The following is a 25,951-nucleotide window of genomic DNA, read 5'->3' on the forward strand; positions in this document are numbered from 1 at the left end:
AGATGAGGAAAATAAAAAAGAATAAGCAACGACCAGAAAAATTGAAGAAAGGTCCAACAAAGTAAGCCAATTATGACTGGAGAAAACATTGGTAGGACAGTAATGACTCACTCTGAACTTCCACAGGAAGTTCACAGACTTGAGAAACAAGTCCAACGAATAAAATAAGCAGATAAAAAGAATATGGAAAGATGTGGAATTCGCAGAAAAGCCAGACAACATAACTTCGCAAGAAAGGTTGAGAAGAGTGCATCAGACGAAGCACGGGCAGGACTCCAACTCAAAGCAAGTGCAGTATAAATTCATCTCCTCACACAGGTTGAAAATCAAAGTTATCCCCCGGGATTCAGAGTTAAAGCCCCTGGAGGACTCGTCAATCATTACTTGAAGCTGAAAGAATGAGCTACATGTAGGTACCCAGATCACTCCTGGTTCCTGATCGAAACATACGGACAAGAGCCATGCACGAGTATCCCCTAAATGTCAATCGTCTTAAGTACAGTTCAGGAGGCCAGTTACATATGTTTATCTCGTTCACTTGATATCTCTGCTTTGCTTGGCTTTGCAGACTAATGTATAACTACCGATTTCCCTTGTCAAATTGTTTTTGCCGAGTATATATGAGTATACTTGATGCACACCAGTTGGCATCTATATACTGCTATGTACATCTCAGTTCTATGAGGATGTGTTGCTGCCTTTTTACATCTCAGTTCTATGAGGATGTGTTGCTGCCTTTTGCTACTTTTTACATATTATCAATTCATTTCGAATTCTTTTTTCAAATGCGTGCAGAGATATTGTCCTTGGCCTTTTGGAGGTGTACAAGATGAGAAGGCTGATAATTCGGACATTCCTAGTAGATTCAGCGACCTCATCTGAAGGCAGGTTAAGAAGGCGATCCACATCTCTTATAAAATCAACCCAATCCAAGTGACCGAAGACACTTGTGAAGCCGTATTAAACTTAAGTTCCTACGTGCTTATTGTGGATTCAGAAGAAGCTTTGCGTATCTGAAGTAAAATCTTCTTTCTCACTGAGAAGTCTTTTCATGTTATTTTACTCTTTATATCATATCAATATAAAACATCAATTGCTTGAAGATTGTTTGACCCAAATTACAGTACTTCTCCAACTCAGTTAAAATGGATACATTCCGGTATTCTCGGCAGTTTGATGATTTGCCTCCAGTACGTCTTATTTCCTACAATGAGCTTATGACCGCACACAAGCATCTCAGAGTTCTCAACATCGTTAAATGAAGGCCCCGGTGCAAAGGAACTACTGGAGAAAATAATTTAGATTCAATCTTTTAGTTTTAAGATCACGGCATTCCAAGGCCCTGGTCGTTAAACAGTTATATCTGTTCTTTGATTGATAGTCTTTTCTGTTTCTTTATTTTTTTTCTTCCTCTGTAATTCGCCACAACAGAATCTGCCAGGTTAACATTCTAGTACAATCAGGAGAGAACAAACGGGAATTGTAATCTTAGTTGTGGTACATCTGCTCATAACATGATTGGAGGTCCACTGAGTTTCTGTATTACCTAAAAAATGCTGGATGGTAAAAGTGCAAGCATTATGTGATGTTAGTAAGTCAAATCCAAAAGCTTAACCTTACAAGTGGAGGGAGACAACATGAAAATAAAAAGCATATAATACCCGTTGTCAAGCGATATGGGACAACAGTTCAACACTTAAATTTGTATCAAGCACGAGGGCTTATGCTCAAATCTCACTTGGTCCACGAGGTCAGAGGAATGTTTTCAGAGCCTGGCGGTTTATGCATCTTAAAGGCAGAGTTGCAAGTCATCTTAAAAAAATCCTGCCGTTTCGTTTAATCTGAACTTTAATCTATCAGCATCTTATAACAGGGAAACTGTAATGAAATGCACAAAAAAAGAAAAGAAGCATTCATTTTCCTTTGCTGTCGAAGATAAACGAGTTCTGGGCGTGATCCGCAAATCTAGGCTCGCAGCACAAACATTAGGGGAAAAGTGCCAGTTATCAATACCCTATGACCCATGGCGTCGAAATATCAATCATAGTTTAGAGTAATCTAAATTGAGAGGAGATGAAGCAAATTATCATGCAGCTCAGTATAAACCAAGGGAAGTTCTTTTTCTTTTTAACTAAACAAAGCACTAACAAAAATCCCAACTGTACGTAATTTATTGGTATATTGGCACATGAAGAGACCGCGCAGGGTGAACCATTGTTATTGAAATGAAAATGCGCACGTGCATGGACAGCCCTTATGTTAACTGACTTCTAGCAGGTTGATTCTAACTCAAATTCTCACTGTCATCAATGAAATGAAAAGAAAAGTCTTCTATTGTGATCAGAAGTAAGGAGCAGGACACATCACAGGAGCAAAATCCCAGAAATTTCCTGGATGTTGTCATTGTCATATGTGAAAGCAAAACAAACTTTTATTTAGTCAACAGTGTACCTTTCAGAATGAATAGAATCTTAAATTAGTTTAATGGGGTCCATCAGGACAAGGAAAAGCAGCCAAAGAAACCACCCCTATCAGCTATCGATCATGCTCAAGATTTTTCCAATTCCACCAACAAAAAGTTCGATAGCTTCTCAGAGAAGGGAAGACTTCAATAAAGACCCTCCCAAATGGTATTGTGTTGATGCACGCTTCTCTGCTTCCTCAAACTGAAGTGAGCTCGTTACTTCTACTTGTGTCTTGAGTGAAGAACAGAACGGAGAGAGATGGGAGCTGTGATAAACCCGCAGGATTTGCCGGTTGGATACAGATTCCATCCAACTGGCGAGGAATTCGTGAATCATTACTTGAAGAGGCGAGTCCTAGGATACGTAGACCATCCCTGCATAATTCCCGATGTCGACATCTGCGGGTGCGATCCTTGGGAATTACCGGAGAAGTTTCATGGTAAGAACAGATACAACCATCACTTTGCTTGCTCCTTTGATACAATTTCTCTGCAGCCATGATTGTCGGAAACTTATTACCTTACGTTTATGGGTTTGTGAAGTATAATATTTATCATCAATCAGGGAAAAGTCTGAGGGAATGTGCTGATGAGATGTGAATTTGGTAGTTTCTGGTGGTGCAGTGTCACCTTATGAGAAGCAGACAATTGTGAAATGCAAATACTTCGTTTTGCCAAAAAAAAAGATATACAAGTTCTTGATAACAAGAAATTAATGAGATTGACAGGTGAATCAATCATTGGCCTGGATGACCAAGTTCAGGAGTGGTGTTTCTTCAGTCCGCATGCACCCCAACAGGTTACAAGATCGACACCCTCTGGCTATTGGAAGAAGACAGGTATCGACCGGAAGGTCAAGGCCAGAGATACCAACAGAGAAATCGGTAGTAAGAAAACACTAGTATTCCACACAGGCCGAGGCAAGAAGGGCGTCAAGACCAACTGGGTCATCCATGAGTATCATCTACTCACCAATGATGTACTTAATCTATCCCTCCTTTATTCCTTATATTAATTAGATTCACAAGATACATGAATTTTGATAACATATCATATGAGAAGTATAGCTACAATAATATGCAGAAACACTCGATCAAAAGTTTCCATGAGTCCTAAGAAGCAAAGAAATATTTTCTTGCTCAGTTTCTACTGCAGAAGATTGAAATCTTATACATATTTAGAGAATGACATTCTTTTTGCCAAATATCTGAGCAGAAATTTACTTTTGAAGAAAAGATGATCTAATGATATGAACAAGTATGACGTGGTCTTTTGGCAGTTAAATAGAACTTATGTTCTGTGTCGCTTAAAGCATAAACGAGATGAGAAGGCTGATAATTCACCCATAGAAACAGAGCGTGGAGCCATTACCCTGGCAGATTTTGAATTGGATTCTGATCGCGAGGACTCATTTCCTGAGGTACGGAGGACAAAATATTCTGTTTATACACTAAATATCTGTCTTAACGAGCGCACGAAATGTGTTAATGGCTAATCTTTTACTCGTTAATACAGCCTTTGGTCCAAGCACAGATGAAGTCACTGATGGAGTCCTTATTTCAGCCCGAGAACCGAGTTGAATTTAATTCGGCTGACCTCCTGCGGCTGCTTCAGCCTGCGCTAGGATCACAGAATAATAGCTTCCCCTCCAACATAAATCAGCATACAAATGTTGAGAGTCCATCTGTTATGGACATATCATTGGACAATGGTCTTACTGATGAATCTATTCAATTAACGTTTGGAACAAGTGAAGAGGATGAAGATGTTGGAGACATGCAAATTGCAGATCTTGATTATGCCGACTTCCTCGATGGATACATCGAAACAGAGGTCAAAGTTCTTCACTTGAAAGTCATTTGGTTGCTGTGGTTACTTCTCTAGTATAGTTAGGTTTATTAAATAATTTCAAAATGCATTGGAAGGGCCCTTCCCTTTTCCAGGTTATCTGAAAAATAAGGATAATTTCCTTTCGATCATCTTTGTGTAGAATAGTAAGTTCATTATAGAACCTGTTTACGGAAAAAGAAAAGGGACTTTCATTTAAGTTACTCGTGCTTAATTGACTTTCAATTATATAAGAAGAACGGACAATTTAAAACCTAATCTTGAAGGTCTGTTATGAGATTAAGTTTATGCCTCTATTATTTCCTCTGATTCATTTTATCTCATGCAATCTGTCATTGCAGTATGGCCAAACATCTAACTCGCATAATGAACATCCTGTTCTAATGGAGAATCGGCGAGCACGAACAACCGACTCAGTCCACGGTTTTGTTCCTTTCGAGGAAAAGAAAGGCACGGTGGAGAATAAGTTCAACGGCTCACCTGTCGCCTCTGAGAAACCTATGCCGCGTCCTGTACCTATGGCGCCTCACAGACCTAGGGCACCTCCCGTACGACCGGCAAGTGTAAAAGGCTATGGCAAAGATGAAGAGCTGAGGTTCAAAAAGGTTAAGCAGGAATATGCGGCCATAAAAATCAAATCAGAACGCATATCTCTGGATGAAACAGCAGCCAGAGCAAAGGTGAAAGCAGCTCCTAAACTTAACCCACTATCTTATTGCTATTCTTATATGTTGACGTGCATTGCTTGTAGTTAATTAGACGATGGGATTCCGAGTTTTACTGCAGTGAACTATATATTGGATTCTAGCATTCTTCTACCAAAAGGAAGCGAAATTTCACTCCAAATTTCTCATGCTTTATCAACTTTGATTCAAATAATAAGAAGAATGGTGAAGAGCTACAAAGCAAAAAATATATTTAAAAAAAATTGCAGATTAGATATTGAACAAGGTAATAGGAGATGACTAAAAGGCTAATTATGTAATTAGAGCTTCCCGACAATTTGAGAACAAAAACATGAATGCTTGTCGAGAGATGCAAATAATGCCTCAGTTATCTCCGTTGATCCATTTGATATTGTGCAATGCTTTTTTGCAGTATGGCCAAGTATCTATAATGGATAATTGGCGAACACAAACAATTGAACAGACTAAAGAAATTTCTTCATTTTCAAGTTTCCTGTTAATCGTGTCTTTCTTTTTCCCTGTCAGCTCACCATTTGAAACACTATACATTGGCAGGCACTAGGATACAAAGAGCGCGTTTCAGCCAGTGGTTCACCCAAGAAGGCAAACAGCAAGGAGATTGAAAATGCCAGAGAGAAATCAAATTCAGTAACTGCGTCATCTTCTGGAGCACCCACCAGGAGCACAAAAAGTTCCATAGATCCTCCACTGCCCAATCTTGTGAACGTGCTCGTCGGGATTTTCCTGTTTCTTGCCATCACTTGCCAAGTACTTAATTTCTGATTTTCACTGCTATTTTTCCCCGAGTCCGACGCAGCATGATTGACAAGTACAGTTGTAAAAGAGGGTTTTATATGCCGTGTCACAATTCATGTGCATGTAGCTCGTCTTCTTTCTGATGCTAATGCTTTGCACTTCTTTTTGCTTTGGCGGAATTAGAAGATCTACCTGGATGTGCAACGGCTCTGAAATTTTACTTTCTTCTTTCTCTGCTGTATAATGCGAAGAATCAAAAAGTTGCCACAGTGTATGTTTCCTTTAAAAGTCAGCTTGCATTCCATTGTTCCGTGTCTTTCTGTAGTTTATCAGACTCATTGAAGGATCAATCCATTGAAATTGGTTGTTTCTGAAGGCACGGTCCATGGACTTAACATGCAAACTAATCAGTCCTCATAGGACAAAGCCCGCTTTATAAGAAGGTAAGATCTGTATCTGTATGTTCAGGACAAATAGAAGTTTTTGTCTTTTTGCAAAATGAAACAATAGCAGTCAGTGGTAGCTCTGAGACTTCCTAGAATTACATACATGTACTCAGGACACAAGGAACAAACAAACGAGGACCGAGAATACATTCGAACCAACACTGAATGCTAAGAGCGAGGACCCTCTCTCTCTCTCTCTCTCTCTCTCTCTCTCTCTCTCTCTCTCTCTCTCACACACACACACACACACACACACACAAGCCATGTAAGACAATTTGTCACGCCAGTACAGCATTGTAGCGCTGTTACTTATGCCCATTGACGATAAATATTGATGGAACAGATTGAGTGACTCGATTGCGCAAGGAAGAAGATGAACAGACAGTGTTGACGGGACAGTGCAAGTTGGAGACCGTAATTAGGCTTGACCGGACACCGCTCTAGTTTTGACCAAATTACTCTGACACTCGCTGCATTTTCACAAACCAGCAGGGCCATGTTGGACTAATCAGCAGGAGAGAGAAGAGAAAAGAATCCCACAGAAGTACCAACTTTTTCTCCTTTTTTCCTGCAGAATGAACCCACAAGAGGACTCTGTCCGCCACATACGGGGATAGAGAGAGAGAGAGAAAAAAGTTAAGAGTGAGGACATTCACAAGACTAAAAGATGATGACAAAGGCCATAAAACTTAGGTCTCGATGCTCTCGGAGATCGGGTTCTTTTCTCATACCACGGTGCGTGTGGGTACCTCAAAATCTAAGGGGCGGAGCACAAGCCTCAAGCGTCGGCGGCGCTCGGAGTTTTTCTAAGGAGACACCACGAGGCATGTGACTACCTGAATATCCTATGGTGCGGACCACTAACCTTAGGTCTCGATGGTCTCGAAGCTCGAGCTTGTCTTTCTATGACTTGATGCATGTTTAGAATGCACTGAAGGAGAGCTTCAGATATCGAAAATGCGCTTAACAATGCTTCACGGAGCATTGAAATCCCTGAAGCGAGGACCCCGGTCTTCAGGTGCTCAAGTTTTCCAAGCTCGAGTTCCACATAAAAAAAAATAAAAAAAAAGAGTTTCACCGATGTCTTTAGCTATCATATTCACGTTATCTTTAGCCATCCATATTGCATCATGATGTTTGGTAGTCATTTAGTGTCATTTTGCCAAAAGCCATCATTTATCTTTGGAAAAAAGAATATTTCCAAATCCTTTTTCAAAGAGATACAGTGTTGGCCAAGGGTGCTCGATTCCCGGGTTGGTCGGTCCTTGACCTGGAATCGGGATCCGTTATTATGCTCCCTATTCCGGTCTGGTTCTTGAGAACCGAGACTAAGCACGGCTATCTTGTTCTCTAAATGGTTTGAAAGTAAAAGAGACGGCATATCTTTTTCCTTATTAGAATGACTAAAAGTGGAAAAAAAAAAAAAAAGAGCCCAAGCGCGGAATGCTAATTCGAACGTTGTTTTGACAATTAATTATAATTCGGTACCACCTCTTTTTTTTTTTTTTTCGAAAAGTTAGGTCGTGTTTTGCTTGGTCCCGCGATGGTGCTGGAGGTGTCCAATGTTCCTTTCGAAGCGTTGTATACGTCTTGGGGTGGCTTGACATTGTGGAGATGACTGAGAATCAATGGGAACGGGGTTATAAAAGAAGGCAAGCACACAAGCGGATTATTAATTAAACCCGGGATTTGGTAACTTCTTTTTTTATAAAATAAGATTTGATAGAGTAAAGTAGACTTGCTTAATTTGCCATTATATTTTACTAATTGAAAAAAAAACACTAAAAGGACACATCCCAATTTCGAGGTGTCACCAAAAACAATAATTTTTAGATTAATTTGCAATTTTGGGTTTCTTTTTTCTTATTTTGATTATATCATTCTTATATTATAAATTGGAATAAAAACAATTACGAATATGCCGTAGCAGGGGCGAACATGGTTCCAGGGTAAATACTAAAATCGGAGAGCCGGACCTGTGGGAACCTGTTTTGACGCGTAAATTCAAGAATCTAGGTAGGTGGAACTTAAAATCTGGAACAAGTTTTTGTATATTTTTTTTGTTTATATATTTGCGTGATCATGTAATATTCCATGACGTCCGATGACGAGTGTATAGTCTGAAAATGAGTGTATAGTTTGAAATCACTAGTCCGAGCTATCATTTTATGACCGAGACTTTTACCTAGTTAATGTTTCATATTCTCCGTGCATCTAGATATAAGTTGTGATCAGTGGATTGTAACAACAAATATTTGTCATTAAAAATGATGATTCACTGTCGTTCAATCAATAATAATACAGATAATACTTAGGTTAGTCCCTCTAAGCGACCCTAAAACCTTTGAAATGGTAAGTTCTAGGTTTTAGGATATGCAAAAACAAGCAACCTTTTCGAGCGGATAGATTTCATGTTTGATATGAAACATGTACGAAACTTGAAACTACTCACTCCTATACAGTAGAAGGGTAAGACGTTACCCCGTGTAAGTATCATCACATTGCTGACGTGGCGCCATTTGAATCGAATATTTTCTCGTCCACGCTCCACAAAAATCAACCGCTTCTCGAAACATCCCGCCCCCACGTGTCGTTTAAACGTTTGCCCGGGAGGTCCTGGGTCGTTTCGTGCGACGCACGACACGACGCCGCGACGTCGTTTCGCGTCGTCTCCCGATCCAAAACACGTATTCCGATTTTTTTTTTTCCTTTTTTTTTTGGCGAGATAAAAGGCCTGACAAAAAGCGACAAAAGGCATATGCCGTCCCGCTTCGCCTCGGATCTCCCCACACCTTAACCGCGGTCCGATCCCGACCCAACCCCGGTTAGTCCCTCCCCCGTTCGGATCGCGACGCGTGTCCCCCAAATCGGACGGTCGCCCCGCCTCCCCCCAGATATCGACCTCGCCGACCCCCTCTATATAGCCCGTCGTCATCTTCCTCCCCATTTCCCCAGAAAACCCTAATATTTTCTCGCTCAGAATTTTCCCGAGAAAAAACCAGGAACCAGCCAAGAGAGAGAAGAAGAAAAGGGCTGATGGGGAACCCGAAGGTGTTCTTCGACATGACGATCGGCGGCCAGCCGGCGGGCCGGATCGTGATGGAGCTCTACGCCGACGTGGTGCCGCGCACGGCGGAGAACTTCCGCGCGCTCTGCACCGGCGAGAAGGGCGCCGGCCGCTCCGGGAAGCCGCTCCACTACAAGGGGTCGTCCTTCCACCGGGTGATCCCGGGGTTCATGTGCCAGGGCGGGGACTTCACCGCCGGGAACGGGACCGGCGGCGAGTCGATCTACGGCTCCAAGTTCGCGGACGAGAACTTCGTGAAGAAGCACACCGGCCCGGGGATCCTGTCCATGGCGAACGCCGGCCCGGGGACCAACGGCTCCCAGTTCTTCATCTGCACCGCCAAGACCGAGTGGCTCGACGGCAAGCACGTCGTGTTCGGGCAGATCGTGGAGGGGATGGACGTGGTGAAGGCCGTGGAGAAGGTGGGGTCCAGCTCCGGCCGGTGCTCGAAGCCCGTCGTCGTCGCCGACTGCGGCCAGCTCTCCTAGATCGGCCGGGCGGCCCGTCATCGGTCGCCGGGTCCCCCCTTCGGCGTCGCCGATGAATCTATGTGGTGTCTTTGTTAAGGGTTTCTTGTTTTTCGGCTTTTAGCTTGTGTGGGGGTTTGTTCGGCCAATCTGGTTATGGTCGCTCTCGATCGTTCGGTGGTGTTTGTGCGTCGTTAACTGCTGAAAAAATAAGATATGAGCTTTTCCTGAATCGACCCTTTTCCTCATCTCCTGTTGCTTTCTTGGTTTTCGTCGTGGCAAGTCGTCTGCAATTCTTGTTCTGCGTCTCTTCAATTCGAAACGTGGAAATATGAAGGGGGGGGGGCGCGGGACTCGATCTGGTGAGGGGGGTAGAAGAGCTTTTCTTGAATCGACCCTTTTCCTATCGCCTGTTGCTTTCTTGGTTTTCTTGGTGTTCTTGGGTTTCGTTCTGGCAAATTTTCTGCAATCCTTTGATCTGCGTTTCTGCAATTCGAAACGTGGAAATGTGGGGGTAGATGATGAGGTGCGCTTGGGCTCGGCTCTGGCGTTGACCTGGGGGGCGTGGTGTGGTGTGGTGTCGTGTCGTGTTCTTGGATCGATCTTGACGGAGATGAATCTAGCGGCTTGAGGGCAGGTTCTTGGAAACTTACTGGTAGGAGAAAGGAAGGAGTGGGATAGGGATAATTATAATAATAATATTATTAATTTGATTGATTGGGGTGGTGGGGCCCACTGCTGGGATTGATTTGACCTAAACTCGCGGCGAATTGAACTCTGAGCGAGCGAGCGAGCGAGCGGCCGAGTCCCACTCGGCCGATTCCGAGGAAAAGTGATGAGAGAAGAACGGTTGTGTAATTCTGACCCCAAAAAAAAAAAGAAATGAAAGAAGAAGGATTGTGTAATTATTACGAGTTGGAGAAAAAATTGGAAAGATCTTTCGAGGCTTGAATAAAATTTCCAGCCAAAAAAGAGAAGAGAGAAAGGGTTTATTTGATCTGGTTAATTTTCATTAACGGCCGGATTATAGATTTGATTAGCAAAATTTCTTGTTTTGGGGAAATTTAGTTTTCTTCAATAACGAATACTTGTAATAATGGCCAGATTATTATAAGTATTCGTTAATAAAATCCTGTTGATGAAACCTTTAAATTGAAAGGATGTATACATATAAAGCTGAAATTCGAAAAAAAAACTGATTCGTTTGTTCATAATTTTTTTTTAAAAAAATAATTAATTATATCGCTTGAAATAATTAATTCATGAAAAGTATTTTTATCATAAATAACAGTATATATTTAAATATTATTTTAGATAATAAAATTATTTTTCGTGATAATCAATTTTTTGAATTATTTATTTTTCATAAAAAGTAACGCGCACCTTTAATATCTGGAAGGATATTTGCTTTTGGAACTTAATGATTTGTGGGAAGGAAAGTACTTTGCTTTTTGCCGTGTCGTGAATCACGAGTGCGCCTTGACAGATGAAAGGGAAACGGCAACGATCTTGTACCGTTCCAACGAATGTGAGCCCTTCGATCGGGATGAGATTGATCTCGGCCGTTGAATTTAGTGCCAATTTCCATCCAATTATCCACTTCGGAAAAACTTTTGGGACTTTCATTCGCCCACGATCCTGACGTCCCAGATGACAAAATTTTGATTAGGATTAATAACACGAACAACCTCAAATTGATATATTTTTAATAAATTTATTTGAAAATAATTTTTTTACCATTAAAAATTATAAATTAGTACACTTATGATAAATTTACCGTCAATTATAATGAATTAATATAACGAAAAATCACAAATTGATAAATCTGTGACAAATGGAAGGGCACACCCGTGTCCTCCAACTCAGTCATTTGATAGTAAAATTTAACGGAAATTAATGAAGGGTAAATTTATCATAAGTGTGCAGGTTTGGAGTTTTTTGTGGTCGAAAAATTAGTTTAAGGTAATTTGTTACGGGTGTATTAGTTTGAAGTTTTCGTGGTATTAACCCCTTCTTTTATTTACTAATGCCCGTTTACAAATTCACATCTGTGGGGTTAACAAGAATAAAATGCCGTAGAATTTTGCGATGGTCCGTCGTAATCAGAAGAGAAAATGACATAAATGGTCCATAAATATTGATTCAATATGCAATGCTGTTTCTGAATTTTTAGTTTGTTTAATATAATCCTTGAAATTCAACCCAATTTCTGTGCAATGTCGTAAAAGTGATTTTTTTTGTTCTCATGACAATTACAAACAATTACAACGATCGTAACCTTAAAACAAATGTCGTAAAATTGAAAATCTTTTTCTTATGACGATTTATGAAGGTTTTACCAAGGTTCGTCGTCATTGAAAATAAAATGTCGTAAAAATAAAAAATTTCTTTCTTGCTATGATTTACAAAGGTTTGTGGTGATATATCCTAATCGAGAGTCATACGTTGTGAATTTGAAAAAAAATTTCCTCGCGAGGATTTATAAAGATTTAAGATGGTCAGTCTTAGTTATATTTTTTTCACGCATTCTAAAATTGGATTTTTTTTTCCTATGACGAATTAGAAAGGTTTACGGTGATTCCTCATAACCAAGAATAAAACATCGTGAAATTAAAATTCTTTTCCTGCGACGATTTAGAAGGTTCACGCGATGATCAATCGTAATCAAGAATAAAACGTCATAAGCACGATTTACAAAAGTTCGTTTAACCAACAATAAAACATCGTAAAACTCAAAAAAGAATTTCTTACAACAATCAACAAAGAATTTTAGAAAGTCCACCGTAACAAAGAACAAAACATCATAAAAATATAAAATCATTTTTCTCAAGTAGACTCGCAAATTTTTACGGCGGCCTGTCATAACAATCAAGAAATTGATAATTTTTTCAATACTCACGACAATTTACAAATGTTTATGACGATTCATAATAACCTTGAACAAAAACGTTGTAAACTTTTTTCCCCTTACGAAAATGGAGAAAGGTTTAAAATGATCCGCCGTAACCAATAACAAATTGTCGTGAAGTCGAAATTTCTTTTTTCCTTTCGACGATTTTAGGAGAGTTACAATGTCACCAAGAACAAAACATCATAAAATTGAAAGTTGTTTTCTTACAAATATTAATGTGAGATTTTGTAAGACCACTGTCAACGGTTCGAAAAGCTTAAGTTGTTAGATGAAAGCGTGATTTATTATTTAAATATTTTAACAATTAACGAAGGTTTATGAAGGTCCGTTTGAACTTTCAACCAAGAAGAAAATGTTGTAAAATTGATTTTTTTTTCTTACGACGATTTACAAAGGTTTATGAAGGATTATCAATAACCAAGAACAAAATATCGAAAACTGAAGTTTTTTATCTGATGACAGTTTACAATGATTTATAATGTTCGATCATAACCATGGATAAAATGTCATAAAATTGAAATTTTCTTTCTTATAATTTTTTGCAAATATTCATGATGGTTCATCATAATTTCGAACGTAATATTATATGGGGTTAATACCATGAAAAATCTCAAACTGGTACATCTGTAACAAATTTAGTCTAAACTAATTTTTTGACCACCAAAAATACTAAACTGGTACGCTTGTGATAAATTTACCCTATGTTAAATTGAATTAATACCCCGAAAAATAAACAAATCTATAAATCTGTGACAAACAAAGAGGTAAAAAACTCCAAACTGATACATCCGTCAACTTCTACGTGTCATCCAACTTAGCAATTTGATGGTAAAAATTTAACGGAAACTAACGGATGGTAAAATTGTCACAAGTGCACTAGTTTAGGGTTTTTCATGATAAAAAAATTAATTTTTGGTAAATTTATCACATGTATACCAGTTTGAGGTTTTCCGTGGTATTAACCCTTTAATAAAAACAGCTCAAACGGAGTCAATTTTGGTTTACACATGTTGAAGCTAAAGACAGCCCATTTACTAAACATGTCAAACGGATCAATACGGCTATGACACAAACATTTGTTATAAACCCAATCCCACTAATTTCGTCTAATGTCCGAGTCGTATTGTCGTGTGTCGCGTAAAAAGTTGTCACCCTTAATTGAATATATTACACCTGTCGAGTTTTTTTAATTCATTTGATAAAAATATCGTGTTTCAAGTATATTTAATTTATTTTGTAGACTATAGATGCAAAGAGTGTAACAACCAAGCAGGACGCGCTCAATAACATTCGAGATTACATGTCAATCCGTTCTTGAAGAGCCTGCCAAAGATATCTGTTCCAAATACTTGGCAGAAATCATGGTATATCGCAGTTCTGAAACCAAAGCCAAAATCGCTATTTGTTTTGCATTTGTTTCGTGAAAAATCTTATGTTAAACGAAGTCGTTTTACATGAAAACTATTGTGGTCGGAAAATGGTCGATTATGCCCCTGTCCGGTAAATTATATGAAAAATGGTAGGAATATAATCTTCCTTTATTTGGTTTTTTTCATATTAAAATATTTCCCTAAAATATAATTTCTCTACCTGACAAACAGAGCATAATTTCCTTGACAAAATAATAATAAAACAATTTCGATGGTACCCCATGGCCGTGATTCTAGCTTAGGGATGCGATCCGTGGATTATAAAAAGGTCGAATCACGTGCACCTACCAATCACATAGGCCATTAGCTTGGGGACATCGATCCCATCCAATCATATATAAAAGACAACTGGCGGATCCGTGGATGATAATCACGTGCTCTCTTTCTTATTTTTCATATTTGAAAATATATTTTTATTCAAAAATTAATATCTAACGTTATCTAATCAAATTGATGATTCACGCACCATACACCACGGTATCTATACAATTGAATTTGAGCGTAAACTCATTTTTTACGATGAATTCTTGTCATTCATTTAGATTATGTGGTGGTGACACAATCTTATTTGCTACGAACTACGTAAATTTATGCTAGGTCTAACGCACTCTATTGATGAAAAATTAACATTTTAAATTAGTCCGGAAAAATTCATTTTAGATTCCAAGAGAGCAATGTATAAAGCATTTTTTGAATTTTTGGACTATTTAAAATTTGCAACATGTCCTAAATAAACACAGACAAAATATCGAAGTAAAAAATATAATAAATAATAAAGGACGGCATTATTTCCACTCCATTTTGGTTAAGACACTTTTTTTTAAAAATTTGTGCAAAAAATCCTAAACTTATTATATGGCGGCCAATTCGGTCATAAATCTTTTAATTATACCAATATTAGTCATAATCATTTTGACAGCTTGCCAATTTAATCCTAAACCTTTTGATAATTTATCAATTTAGTCCTAAACATTTAAGTAATTTGCCAATTTAATCCTTAAAGTTAGGGATGTGCAAAAGAACTGGGAATCGCCCAGGACTGGACTGGACTGGCCTCTGGAATCGGTGGTTTCCGTGGGGACCAGTTCGGTTCCCAATTCTAATTTACTAGAACTGGTGAGAACCGGTCTGATTCTCGGTTCTAGGCGTAGAGCCGCCCACTAGGACTGGACCGGTAATATACATAATTTTTTTTAAAAATTTCAACAAAAAAAAAAGAAAACATTTTAAAAAAAATGAAAATCCTAAAATCCCTAATTTGAAGCTTAATGTTCATCAACTGAGTGCTCGTCTCGTATTCACTTTTACTTTGTCTGAGTCGTTTCTCTATCTCTCACTCATGGTCTCGATTCTCAAGCTCAACATCCATCAACCAACGGTCTTGACTCTTAACTCCCATCAACTCACAGTCGCACATGTGGCCGTTCATAGCCTCCCTCTTTCGCTTTTAGTCATGTCCATATACATGAAACTTGGTGAGACCGGTTCCTAGGTGGATCCATGGAACCAACAGGCGGTTCCCAATTTCAATTTTTTGGAATCGGTCCTTAGTGGGCAGTTCCCGGTCCCGTAGAGGGAACTACCCACCTGGACCATGCTCACCCCTACTTCTAGCCAATTTGGACAAAAAAAATTACTGATGTGGTGATTTAGTCAGTGCTAACCGTCTTACTTGACATGGCCGGTACTAAGGTGAACACTTTTTGCAATTTTTTATTTATTCTTTTTTTTTCCTTTCCTTTTCCTTTATTTTTTCTTTTCATTTTTCTTTTTCCCTTCTACCTTTCATCGAGCCTTGAGTTGGCCTCAGGCAAGGGTCGCCCTCGCTAGATCATTTGAGGGACACCATGCCTGTCCTAGCAAGGGTAGCCCTCGCTGGCCTCGAGCGAGGGTGGGCCTCACCTGAGTCCGGTGGGGGAGGCCCGATGACAACCAACGGAGGGAGAAAAGGAAAAGAAAAAAAGAAAATAAAAAGAAAGAAATTCATAAAATTAAAAACATTTGCAAATTTTATCCATGTCAGCGTTGGCCATGCCACTTAAGATGGCTGGTGCTGACTAGACTGCCACATCAGTGATTCCAACAAAAATTGGCTAGAATGACTAAATTGACAAATCGTTAAAATGTTAACAAATCATCAAAAGGTTTAAGACCAAATTGACATAATAGAAAAGGTTTATGATAAATTGGAATAATTGAAAGATTTAAGACTGAATAGGCTATCTTACAATAGGTTTAGGACTTTTTAGATAATTTTTCTCTCTTTTTTTCAGTTAACTGACCAAAATACCATTTTCTCTCTCTCTTCAATTTATTATTATTTTTATCATTTAACCTACAAAATGGCATTTAATTCTATCATCTCTTTGATCAGTTTCACAATATTAAATCACAAAAGCTACATAGAAGATTGGAAACTTATATTTATGGCAACTTATGAACACACAATTAATTGCCTATTTTTAATCAAATAATTTGAGCGAAAGTATATTCCAAAGTTGAAAATTAAATTTCAATCTAATTATCTAATTGATCTTAATCAAAATGGAAATAAATTGATCAAAATGTGAAAATGGTTAATTTGTTAGAAGCATCGTCACCCGTTAAACATGTTTATATTTAGATAATGTCTAAATATTATCAAAAGATAAGCACAAAAAGAAAAAAAGGGAACTTTTTGCTAATCTACTTCTACCAAGAAGGAAGTAATTAATATCGATTGCAGATTCAATCTCATTTTCAAAACTTTAAAATATGCTTAAAACTTTCCTCTAAAATAGTTTGATGTGAGTTTGAAAGCGAAGAAGGTGTAAATAGATTTTCAACCTTCATCTTACAATTCAGATTAAAATGTGAAGAGCTCAAATAGAGAGCACAAAATTAGCCATGTTTAAGTTTAAAAACATACAATTCAACCAAAAAAAACAACTATAAAAATATACAAACTTATTCTGGAAAAACAGCCACAAGGTCGAGATTGTCTAGATAATTTAGAAAGTAAAATTAACAAGGCAAAGTGATAACTCTTACTGTGTGTAATTGGGCATCTACATCGTGAAACCGATAAGATAGATGATAGAAATAAAATTAGTTTTGTAGGTTTACCCAATAAGAAAAAAATACTAAATTGATGATTGAGAATGGGGGATAATTGTCCAAAAAGTTCTTAACAAATTAAGTTCTAAACCTTTTTAATTGTACCAATCTAGTCTTAAGTATTTTTATCATATTTCAATTTAGTCATAAAATTTTTAACGATTTGTCAATATAGTCTTAAACCTTTTTGCAATTTGCCAATTTAGTCATCCCAACCAATTTTAATTGGAAATCGCTGACAAAACAGTCTAGTCAACCAGGCGTCCTATATGGCCTGACGGAGTTGACATGAACTTTTTTACAATTTTTTAATTTTTCTGAATTTTTTTCTAAATATTTTTCTTTTTCTTCTTTTATTTATTTATTTTACGTAACTCTAAGATGTGCGACCCTTGCCCATTGCAGGGGAGGGTCTCCGCGCCCTCACTGGCCACAAGCAAGGGTGTTATGCCCTCGCCCAAGTCTAGGCGAGGGCGACAACCCTTGCTTATTAGCTGGTGATAGCATTGCCCTCTCCTGTTGGCTAGTGAGGGCACAGAGGCTTTCGCTTGTGCTCGGTGATGGTCGCCCAACCCAGAGTTGCAGAAAAAAAAGAAAAGAAAAGAAAAGGAAAAAGAAAGAAGAAAGAAGAAAAGGAAAAGAAAAAACAACATTAAATTCAGAAAAATTTAATTTTTTAAAAAATTACAAAAAATTATTCATGTGAGTGTCATGCCACGTAGGATGGCCGACGCTGACTAAACTGCCGTGATGATTTAAGGCTAAAACTAGTTGGAATGATTAAGGGTCTGCATAGCAACGTTTCTGTTCCCAGAAACAATTTATGATCAGAAATAGTTTTTTCTATTTCTATTTCTTGGAACAGTTTCTGAGCAAAAAATAGTGTTTAGTAACTGCACAAAATTTCTATTCCTGGAATAGAAAAAGAATAGAAACACGTTTAGGGTGCGAATGATCCATTTTTATTCCATGGACGAGTTTCTCCCTTCTGAGCTACCGGCGGAGGACGGCGGGTGGCGGTGGGAGGCGGAGGACGGTGGTCGGTGGCGGCAGAGGATGGCGGCTGGCGGCAGGAGACAGTGGAGCACGACGGTCAGCGGCGGAGCACGATGCCATCGGGCGGCGATGACGGTAGCGGGGGGCGGCGGCGGGAGGTGGCTGGCTGCGGAGGGTGGCCATTGTCGGTCGATGGAGCACGGCGGCCGATGGCGAAGGATGGCGGTCGATGGTGGGTGACCGCCGGCGTCGGATGGCCAGGGGCGGGAGGTGGCCGGCTGCTGAGGGCAGCCAGCGCCGGGTGGTGGCTGGCGTCGGGCGGTGGAGCACAATGGCCGCGGCGGAGGATGGTGGCTGGTGGTGGGTGGCGCAGCGACGGAGGACGGCGGCCGGTGGTGGGTGATCGCCGCCGCGTCGGGTGGTTAGCGGGAGCGGCGGCAGCCGGGTGGCGGCCGGCGTAGGGCGATGGAGCACAGCGGCCAGCGGTGAAGGACGGCGGCCGGTGGCGGGTAGCGACAAGCGTCGAGCGGCGGAGGACAGTGGTCGACGACAAGAGGCGGTCGGGAGGCGGCCAGTGGCCGGGAGGCGACCGGCGAGCGGCAGCGAAAGGCGGGCGGTAGGTGGCGGCGAAGGACGGCGAGAGGCGGCGGTGGGCGGGTTGCGGCCTATGGATTGTTTCTTGTTTTTGGAGGATTCCAGAAAAAAAATCATTTCTTTTTTCTTGTTCCAGAAATAAGAAGCAGATTTTTTTTGCTTATTGTTTCTGTTCCAAATCTATTTCAGGAACACTTTTTTGTTCCAGAAACAAAAAAATAGATTTTTTTTGCTAAACGGATTTCTGTTCTTTTTCTGTTCTGGAGAACAAAAGAACAGAAAAATAAAGAAACAGAAACGTTACTAAACAGACCCTAAGTTGGCAAATTGTGAAAAGTTTTATGATTATATTGATAAATCATTAAACTGTTCAGGACAAAATTGACAAAATTGAAAGGTTTATGACTAAATTTGCAGGTCGTAAAAAACATTTAAGACTCAATTAGCACAATTTAAAGTTTATAACCGAATTGACAGCCGTACAATAAATTTATGACTTTTTGAATTAATTTTCTAGGAGAACGGTATTTCCCTTGTCTATATGAAAAAACGAGCGTTTCAATAAAAAATGGGGTTGGAAATAGGGCCGCCGCCGCCCGTCACAAGATTCCCATAATTCGACGGATCACATTAAACCGTGATGTAGCTACGGCGGTCGGCCTATCTCGCGGTCCGCGAACCAGCAAGTCCGTCGAGCCACACCACCGGAAGCTTCCGACGAGACGACGAGCTCCGCGCCTCGCCGAAGATCTCCCTCTCTCTCTTTGGCGACGGTGGAGATTCCATCCGCGCCGCGATTCTCTCCGGTCCTCGCCGCGCTTCCTCCCCCCGCGTCTCCGACGCGAGGCGCTTCATCCCGATCGACTGTGGAGTGATCGATCAAGCCGCATCCGAATCCCGGCGAGCTACACACCGACACGCTCGGAGGCGATCGCATGAGTACGCCGCGCCGCAGGTGGTGATGTCCGACAACACCAGGGGGCTCGTGCTGGCCGTGGCCTCGAGCGCGTTCATCGGAGCCAGCTTCATCCTGAAGAAGAAGGGCCTCAAGCGCGCCGGCGCCGCCGGTACTCGCGCAGGTCAGCTTCTCCTGCGCCGTTTTTAATGGCTCCGAGCTGGTTAGGAGTTCGGTTTCGTTGCTCGAGTTGTCGCGATTCTTTGGAGTGGCTCGGATTCTCTGTGTCGGTGGTCTCCTCCGGGTTTGTGTATCGATATTATGGAGTTTGGATTTGATCGAATCGAGTTTGAGGTCGATGTTTCGTACTTTTTAGTGGCACTGGAAGGAGAGTGTCCAAAAGAATTGTGCTTTTCTTGTAGATAAATGTCAGCTGAATTATGTTAGATACATAAATGAAAACGTTTATTGTTGCATACATTGCTTGCTTATCCAATAGATGTTTGCTTGTGGGTGTGTATCTGGATGTCATTGTTGCTGATTCCTTAGCAATTGCATGGTGCATCTTGTAAATAGAGCTTTTGAATCATTATTAGTTGGTTGGCATATTGCCCTGGGATCCCGGCATAATCCATCCCTGAACTTGGATATCTACAGATTCGATGAAATGATGTATTAGGACAGAGGTTTGGTTGTCTGTGTAATTGCGTGAGTATTTGGGAAAAAAAGCATTTACAAGACACGCTTTAAGGGTATGCAGGGGTCGTGATATTATCATTAAATTCGAGCAAGCTATAAGGTTGTGGCTCGTGAGATTTACTCATTACTCATTGACCACAGTGTGCAAAGAGAAGTTGTGGTATGAGTGTATGAATTTTACTTAAATGTTAATTTCACGATTTTTCATTCCACTAGCAAAGGCACTATTATATTTATGATTCCATTAAGCATGTTTTACAAAACTAGAAGTCAACTTAGCTGGAATAAACTGACTGTGGCACATACACAGTGATCTCGTATAATCTCGGGGTGATGTGCACAAGGTGTTAACGTCCTAAGTTCTAGTAGTCTTGCATGAGTGGAAGCTCTAGAAGGGCAAGATTCTTGTAGGCCAAAAATTGGGCTTTGCTTGCTTTGAATTCCCATCTGTAACTTTGATTAGCAGGTTTTCATTTACATAATATTTGCTATTGCATCAATAATTATATTAAGTGACCCTGAGTCCCTGTGATTATGCATTTCTGAATATCAAGGTCATTTCTGATATTCATCGGTTCTCTCTGATAATTTAGGGATTGGAGGATATACATACTTATTAGAGCCGCTTTGGTGGACAGGAATGGTCACAAGTAACTCTCTCTCTCTCTCTCTCTCTCTCTCTCTCTCTCTCCCCCTCTCTTACCCTCTTTCTATACAGATGTGGGCATGCCTCACATGTTAAGATAGGTAGGTCAAGCCTTTGATGCAGCTGAATGCTATACTAGCTCTGTAGATTTATTATATCCAAGCTTTCTACCGCCTCATCTGATATATATGCTTGCTTTCTTTGAATTTCACAATTGTACACTATCCCGAAGTTGGATCCACACCTCTCAATATTTGTCGAAGATTTCAGTTTCTCGATAAAGCTAAAGTAATCATCTACTCATAATTTTTCTTTCTGTTAATGGTTGGATCTGAAAATGAGGGACTTGATAAGCTCTTTGGTGTGTGGGAAGAATTGAAGCTTTCGTTCTTGCTTTACTTTATTTTTGGAAATTTAAGTGTTGAAGTCCCTGAAGAAATTTAATCTAAAATTGTATGAGCACCATAGGCTTTGCATCCTCGGGTGAGGGTTCTCTTTGCCATTGTTTCCTCAATTGTTTCATAGAAAATATCGGAATGAAAGTAGAGAACAACTATTTTTTGTAATTCCGCTTTTGACTTTTAGATTTTGGAAAATCAAAGACTATGAACTCCATGTTTACAGTTGACAAGCATTGATACTGGATATTTTTCCTTGCTGCATGTTTAATGGTGAAAGTGATTGTTGGAGAGGTTGCCAATTTTGTGGCTTACGTTTATGCTCCAGCTGTCCTGGTGACGCCTCTTGGTGCATTGAGTATAATAGTCAGGTGCGCAGGAAATTCAACCTCACTTCCGGTGCTTAGGCTGATTAGAAATAACTCTGCCTTCTAACCTGACAGCTTTTCTTGCAAATCTTGACAGTGCTTTTTTGGCGCACTTCATGTTGAAGGAACGGCTGCAAAAGATGGGCATCGTAGGATGTGTCTGTTGCATCGTTGGGTCAGTGGTGATTGTAATCCATGCTCCTCAAGAGCACACTCCAAGTTCAGTCCGAGAAATTTGGGATCTAGCTACGCAACCAGGTCTATTAGATTTGTCATATTCAGATTTTCTGGTTACAAAATTGACCTCATCTGAGAGAATCACTAATGAACCGTGCTTCCTGCTTCCATTAACAGCTTTTCTTATTTATGTCGGAGCAACAATATCTACGGTGTTAGCTTTGGTGTTGTATTTTGAACCTCACTATGGCCAGACAAACATACTTGTCTACTTGGGGATATGTTCTCTGATGGGTTCACTTACGGTAACCATCTCCCATGGAGTCATGAACTGGAAAACTCTCTGTAAATAAGAATAAGAATAAAAATCTCTATGTGCCCTTTGTTTTGTTACCAACTCATGGAGACATTTTCTGTGCATTTTTATAGGTTGTCAGCATAAAAGCTATTGGTATCGCGATAAAGCTTACTTTGGAGGGGATAAGTCAAATTGCTTATCCGCAGACTTGGTTCTTTGCTACAGTTGCTGCAGTTTGTGTCATCACTCAGTTGAACTACCTTAACAAGGTGAGTGTTGCATTTTCTAGTGGATAGCAGACCACCAAAAGTTTGTTTGCCTTTTAACTTGGTTCTATGCCTCTCCATGTCAATGCATTTGCCATCTTTACTCGTGATGATGATTCATGAGAATATGAGAAAAACACTTGCTTGCCTTCACTATGGAAATTTGAGGAAATGAAACATGTCACATTTATCAGGTTATTATACAAGTTATGCTTCAGCATGTTATGTGTTTTCACTTTCATTTACCAAGTGTCCATTGTTAAGAAGCTAGGTGATTATGGTTGGAGTAGGTCTACTGAGGATTGACCCATGATATCTGATGCCTAGTGCAACATTATTTGGCAGTGATCCATTGTTTTCTTGTTTGAGACAAAAGAAGTTTTGAGTATTTTAGGCTTTGTTCAGGTGAGAGGGGAGGGAGAAAAAATAGGAGGTGGGTATGGGAAGTTTGTAAAAATTTGAATTTTTTGTGAGAGTGAATTGGAGGGTAAGTCCAAAAGTTTCTTCACCCACCCACGATATCTTTTCCCTTCCTTCTCCCAAACAAAGGATTAATCTTTCCATTTAAGTTATTGAACTGGGCACTGCTGTCTGTTGCATGAAACAGGAGTGTAGTGCTTTTGTGCATGAAACTTGTAAATATACAAGTTGCAACTGCAACCGTTCAGCGCATTTTCCCGCACACAATTCGAATAACTTATCCACCATATTCTTGTTTATTTCTACAGCATTTTTGTTGTATATTTGAAGTCCTTGCAGATCTTAGTTTTCACTAGCGAAAAATCTCCAAACTGTTACCATAAATGTGGAAGGATTTTGTCAAGATTTAGAATTTAACCGACAAATGTCTGTTTAATCATGTTCTACCATCATAAATTTGCAGCAATGGTTTTAGTTTAATAATCTATATCGAAGCGTAAGAACTCCTGTCCAATATAAAATGACATGATGACTTGCCATCAATCAATCTATTCTTAGCCATCCATGTCCTTGCATAAGAGTTTCCTTTCTGTATGTCAGCCACCGTGTGTTGAAGTGTCATCAATCAATCTTAGCAGATTGTTGACCCCTAGGGATGACTCTGATGTCTCATTAGACAAACATGCTTGCTTGTGATTTTTCGTAAAGTTTGGTTTCTTAGATTTTAGAGTTTATGTTTACAGTTATCAAGGGGTGATCAATGTGAGACGTGGTGTAAGACTTACATGCTAATGATGTCTTCTTAGTGTTTCTTTAGGCATTAGACACATTCAATGCTGCCATCGTTTCACCAGTGTATTACGTGATGTTCACGACTCTGACGATTGTTGCTAGTGCAATAATGTTCAAGGTAAGTGAGTTACTTTCTCTAATGAGGTTTTCAGCCAGTTAGACTTCTGCTTTCAGTTTACTTGAGAACAGTGTGCTCAAGTTGCATTCTCTTTGCAGGATTGGTCAGGTCAGACTGCAAGCAGCATAGCATCTGAGATATGTGGATTCATCACTGTACTTTCAGGAACAATCATACTTCATTCAACAAGAGAACAGGAATCAGTTAATGCACGAGGTAAACTGTCTTTCGTATCTTTTCTTGCAAGAGTCTAATGCTGTCCGACAGGTCATACCTACTATGGAACATATACAACGTGTCAAAAAATCTTTTTCTCTCCATGGATGATGGCTTTGAATACCAAAGGAATACTATTATTCATATGAAAGTATCACCAATAGTATGCTTTACTGGGCTGTGATGCTTATTGGTGTGATTGACTATTTGGAAGCTATTTTATGCCTTAAAAGAGATATCTAATCATCAGAGTCCATTGAATTTTTGTAGGCACTGTGACGTGGTATGTTGGTGGGGATTCCGTAAAAAGTGTTGGGGAAGAACATCTAGTCACATTGAGCAATTCAGATTACTTGGAGCGTTGAGAATTTACATAGAACGAGCTCAAGAGAGACTTCTCCTTTGGTCATGGAAAGTTTTTTCGTTATTTGAACACTCCACCCAACGATTTTCACACTGTTGACGTGGTGAGAGTCTAGCGCTTTGCCAAGCAAAGCGTGAGGGAGCCAATTTGGCTGGTGTGCATCTCTGTTAGTTTCAGTTTGACGAGCCTTGCGCTGGGGTTTTGAATTGATGAATCCCCATTTTCTAAGCCATTGCACTGAAATCCGCACTGGATGTGCGAGCAGCGCCCCATCAACCCGGAGGTCCCAGACATGAAGAAGTTGGCAACAAAGCAAGTGTATTCTGTACATATATTTGCTGACATTTTCTTCAGTCAACCATTTTTTAGTGTTTACATGAGTTGTAAGTGAGCGCATAGTTTTCGTGCAGATTCAATGTCGATGAAGAAGTTTTGCTTCCAATAATGAGGATTGTCGCTTTGATCTCATTCTTTGTGCAAGCCCAAGTGTCTTTTGTCCCTTAACTTCTTGTTCCCCTGAAAGCTACTGGAGGGAAGTGCTTGCGTGAGAGTCGAGAGACTTGTAGATGGCTGACAGCGTTCCCCACACAGATGGGAAGTCTTGCAAACGGAAAGGTATCCATACTTGTAAGTCATGCTATTTCTCTTTGTACACACACATACAGAGGGAGAGAGAGTCGTCATTTTCCCAGCGGCATATCGGAAAATCTCCGCGATGGAGTTTCTCTTCAGCTGTTTTGGGTGAGAGAGATTGTGTTACTTTCCATCGAACGGCCTAGCATTGTAACCATCACGTCAGACTGGATCGGCTAATACGTAGGATAGCTGATACAGAAGCTCCAGCCATTGCAATTTGCATGCCTTAATCCAATCTAACCTGTTTTGTTGCTCTTTAATAGTTCCATACTGGACAGTCCAACACAACCCGCATACCCCCAAACATCACCTTAGTCGATGGTGGCCATAGGCAACGCAACAGCTTTTAGGTTTTTTTTTTTATGGTCATTATCGGAATTTCATCACTGCCTCGTCGCAATCAGCCTCGACAGCAAGGTTTTTCAAGCTAAATCCTAAATGATTTCATGTGAATGTGCTAGTGCATGAAATGCATACTACAGCCTATCCATTTTCCTTTTGGTTTTATGAGTGCATTGGATTCAATCTACCGCACCTTTTTAGGTGGGTCCGTCCTGACGTGCTAAACGATCAAAATGAATGGACCAGGAGCACATTCATTCTCAAGAAGATTTCAGGTACGGCGCGATTGTCTGTAGCGAATTCTATCGCTGATCTTGCACCTCTCATCGCGGCATTTCTTTTACAGGAAAAAAGTTGCATGACATAGAAAAGGTCCCTTTTTTGACCTTTAAAAATCATTATATGGTTTATCCGCGTGACTATTTCATGCTAGAAGATGGGAAAGAACTGGCTAGTTTCGTTGCTTTTCAGCAGGGAGACATCTGTGCAAATTTGCCATCAATGCCGTTCTCTTCTACCTTGACGGCCAGCTAATAGCTGCCAGTACCACCGTCA

The 25,951-nt window shown here is 40.1% G+C and overlaps 3 protein-coding genes and 1 long non-coding RNA gene across 6 annotated transcripts; all 4 read left to right on the forward strand.

Moving 5' to 3' along the window:
* Positions 1-216: 216 nt before the first annotated feature.
* Positions 217-1,037, forward strand: LOC130137422 (uncharacterized). The gene is made up of 2 exons (XR_008815867.1): positions 217-409; positions 796-1,037. It is a non-coding gene; the product is annotated as an uncharacterized LOC130137422 (long non-coding RNA).
* Positions 1,038-2,486: 1,449 nt separating this feature from the next.
* Positions 2,487-6,058, forward strand: LOC115688687 (protein CUP-SHAPED COTYLEDON 3-like). Of its 3 annotated transcripts, XM_056308690.1 has the most exons (7): positions 2,487-2,630; positions 2,713-2,904; positions 3,193-3,443; positions 3,744-3,884; positions 3,980-4,297; positions 4,654-4,992; positions 5,554-6,058. In XM_056308690.1, exons 2-7 carry the CDS (start codon positions 2,724-2,726, stop codon positions 5,779-5,781), a joined length of 1,458 nt encoding a protein of 485 aa, XP_056164665.1. In that variant the 5' UTR covers positions 2,487-2,630; positions 2,713-2,723; the 3' UTR covers positions 5,782-6,058. The 3 variants fall into 3 exon arrangements, with proteins under 3 accessions (XP_056164665.1, XP_056164666.1, XP_030470456.1); XM_030614596.2 differs by lacking the exon at positions 2,487-2,630 and having other exon boundaries at positions 2,789-2,904; positions 3,030-3,443; XM_056308691.1 differs by lacking the exons at positions 2,487-2,630; positions 3,193-3,443 and having other exon boundaries at positions 2,719-2,904.
* Positions 6,059-9,140: 3,082 nt separating this feature from the next.
* Positions 9,141-9,966, forward strand: LOC115689650 (peptidyl-prolyl cis-trans isomerase-like). The gene has a single exon (XM_030615776.2). The coding sequence runs from the start codon at positions 9,237-9,239 to the stop codon at positions 9,753-9,755; it is 519 nt and encodes a 172-aa protein (XP_030471636.1). The 5' UTR covers positions 9,141-9,236; the 3' UTR covers positions 9,756-9,966.
* An 8,261-nt stretch (positions 9,967-18,227) lies between these two features.
* Positions 18,228-25,254, forward strand: LOC115663428 (probable magnesium transporter NIPA6). Its single transcript, XM_056307926.1, has 10 exons — positions 18,228-18,302; positions 19,408-19,840; positions 20,949-21,005; positions 21,680-21,770; positions 21,865-22,025; positions 22,122-22,249; positions 22,374-22,511; positions 23,746-23,838; positions 23,937-24,054; positions 24,325-25,254. Exons 1-10 carry the CDS (start codon positions 18,228-18,230, stop codon positions 24,417-24,419), a joined length of 1,389 nt encoding a protein of 462 aa, XP_056163901.1. The 3' UTR covers positions 24,420-25,254.
* Positions 25,255-25,951: the final 697 nt, after the last annotated feature.

The sequence above is a fragment of the Syzygium oleosum genome, unplaced genomic scaffold (genome assembly GCF_021117445.2).
Source record: "Syzygium oleosum isolate NSW1041296 unplaced genomic scaffold, Sole_v2.1 Sole_v2.02, whole genome shotgun sequence".
In the NCBI taxonomy this organism is placed as follows: Eukaryota; Viridiplantae; Streptophyta; class Magnoliopsida; order Myrtales; family Myrtaceae; genus Syzygium; species Syzygium oleosum.

Coding starts and splice junctions, on each gene's coding strand:
- LOC115688687 (XM_056308690.1), top strand. CDS start 2,724: ATGGGAGCTGTGATAAACCCGCAGGATTTGCCGGTTGGATACAGATTC. Junction 2,905..3,192: donor ATTACCGGAGAAGTTTCATG/GTAAGAACAGAT, acceptor TGAGATTGACAG/GTGAATCAATCATTGGCCTG. Junction 4,298..4,653: donor ATGGATACATCGAAACAGAG/GTCAAAGTTCTT, acceptor CTGTCATTGCAG/TATGGCCAAACATCTAACTC.
- LOC115689650 (XM_030615776.2), top strand. CDS start 9,237: ATGGGGAACCCGAAGGTGTTCTTCGACATGACGATCGGCGGCCAGCCG.
- LOC115663428 (XM_056307926.1), top strand. CDS start 18,228: ATGGCGGCTGGCGGCAGGAGACAGTGGAGCACGACGGTCAGCGGCGGA. Junction 19,841..20,948: donor CGCCGCCGGTACTCGCGCAG/GTCAGCTTCTCC, acceptor CTGATAATTTAG/GGATTGGAGGATATACATAC. Junction 22,250..22,373: donor CTCTGATGGGTTCACTTACG/GTAACCATCTCC, acceptor GCATTTTTATAG/GTTGTCAGCATAAAAGCTAT.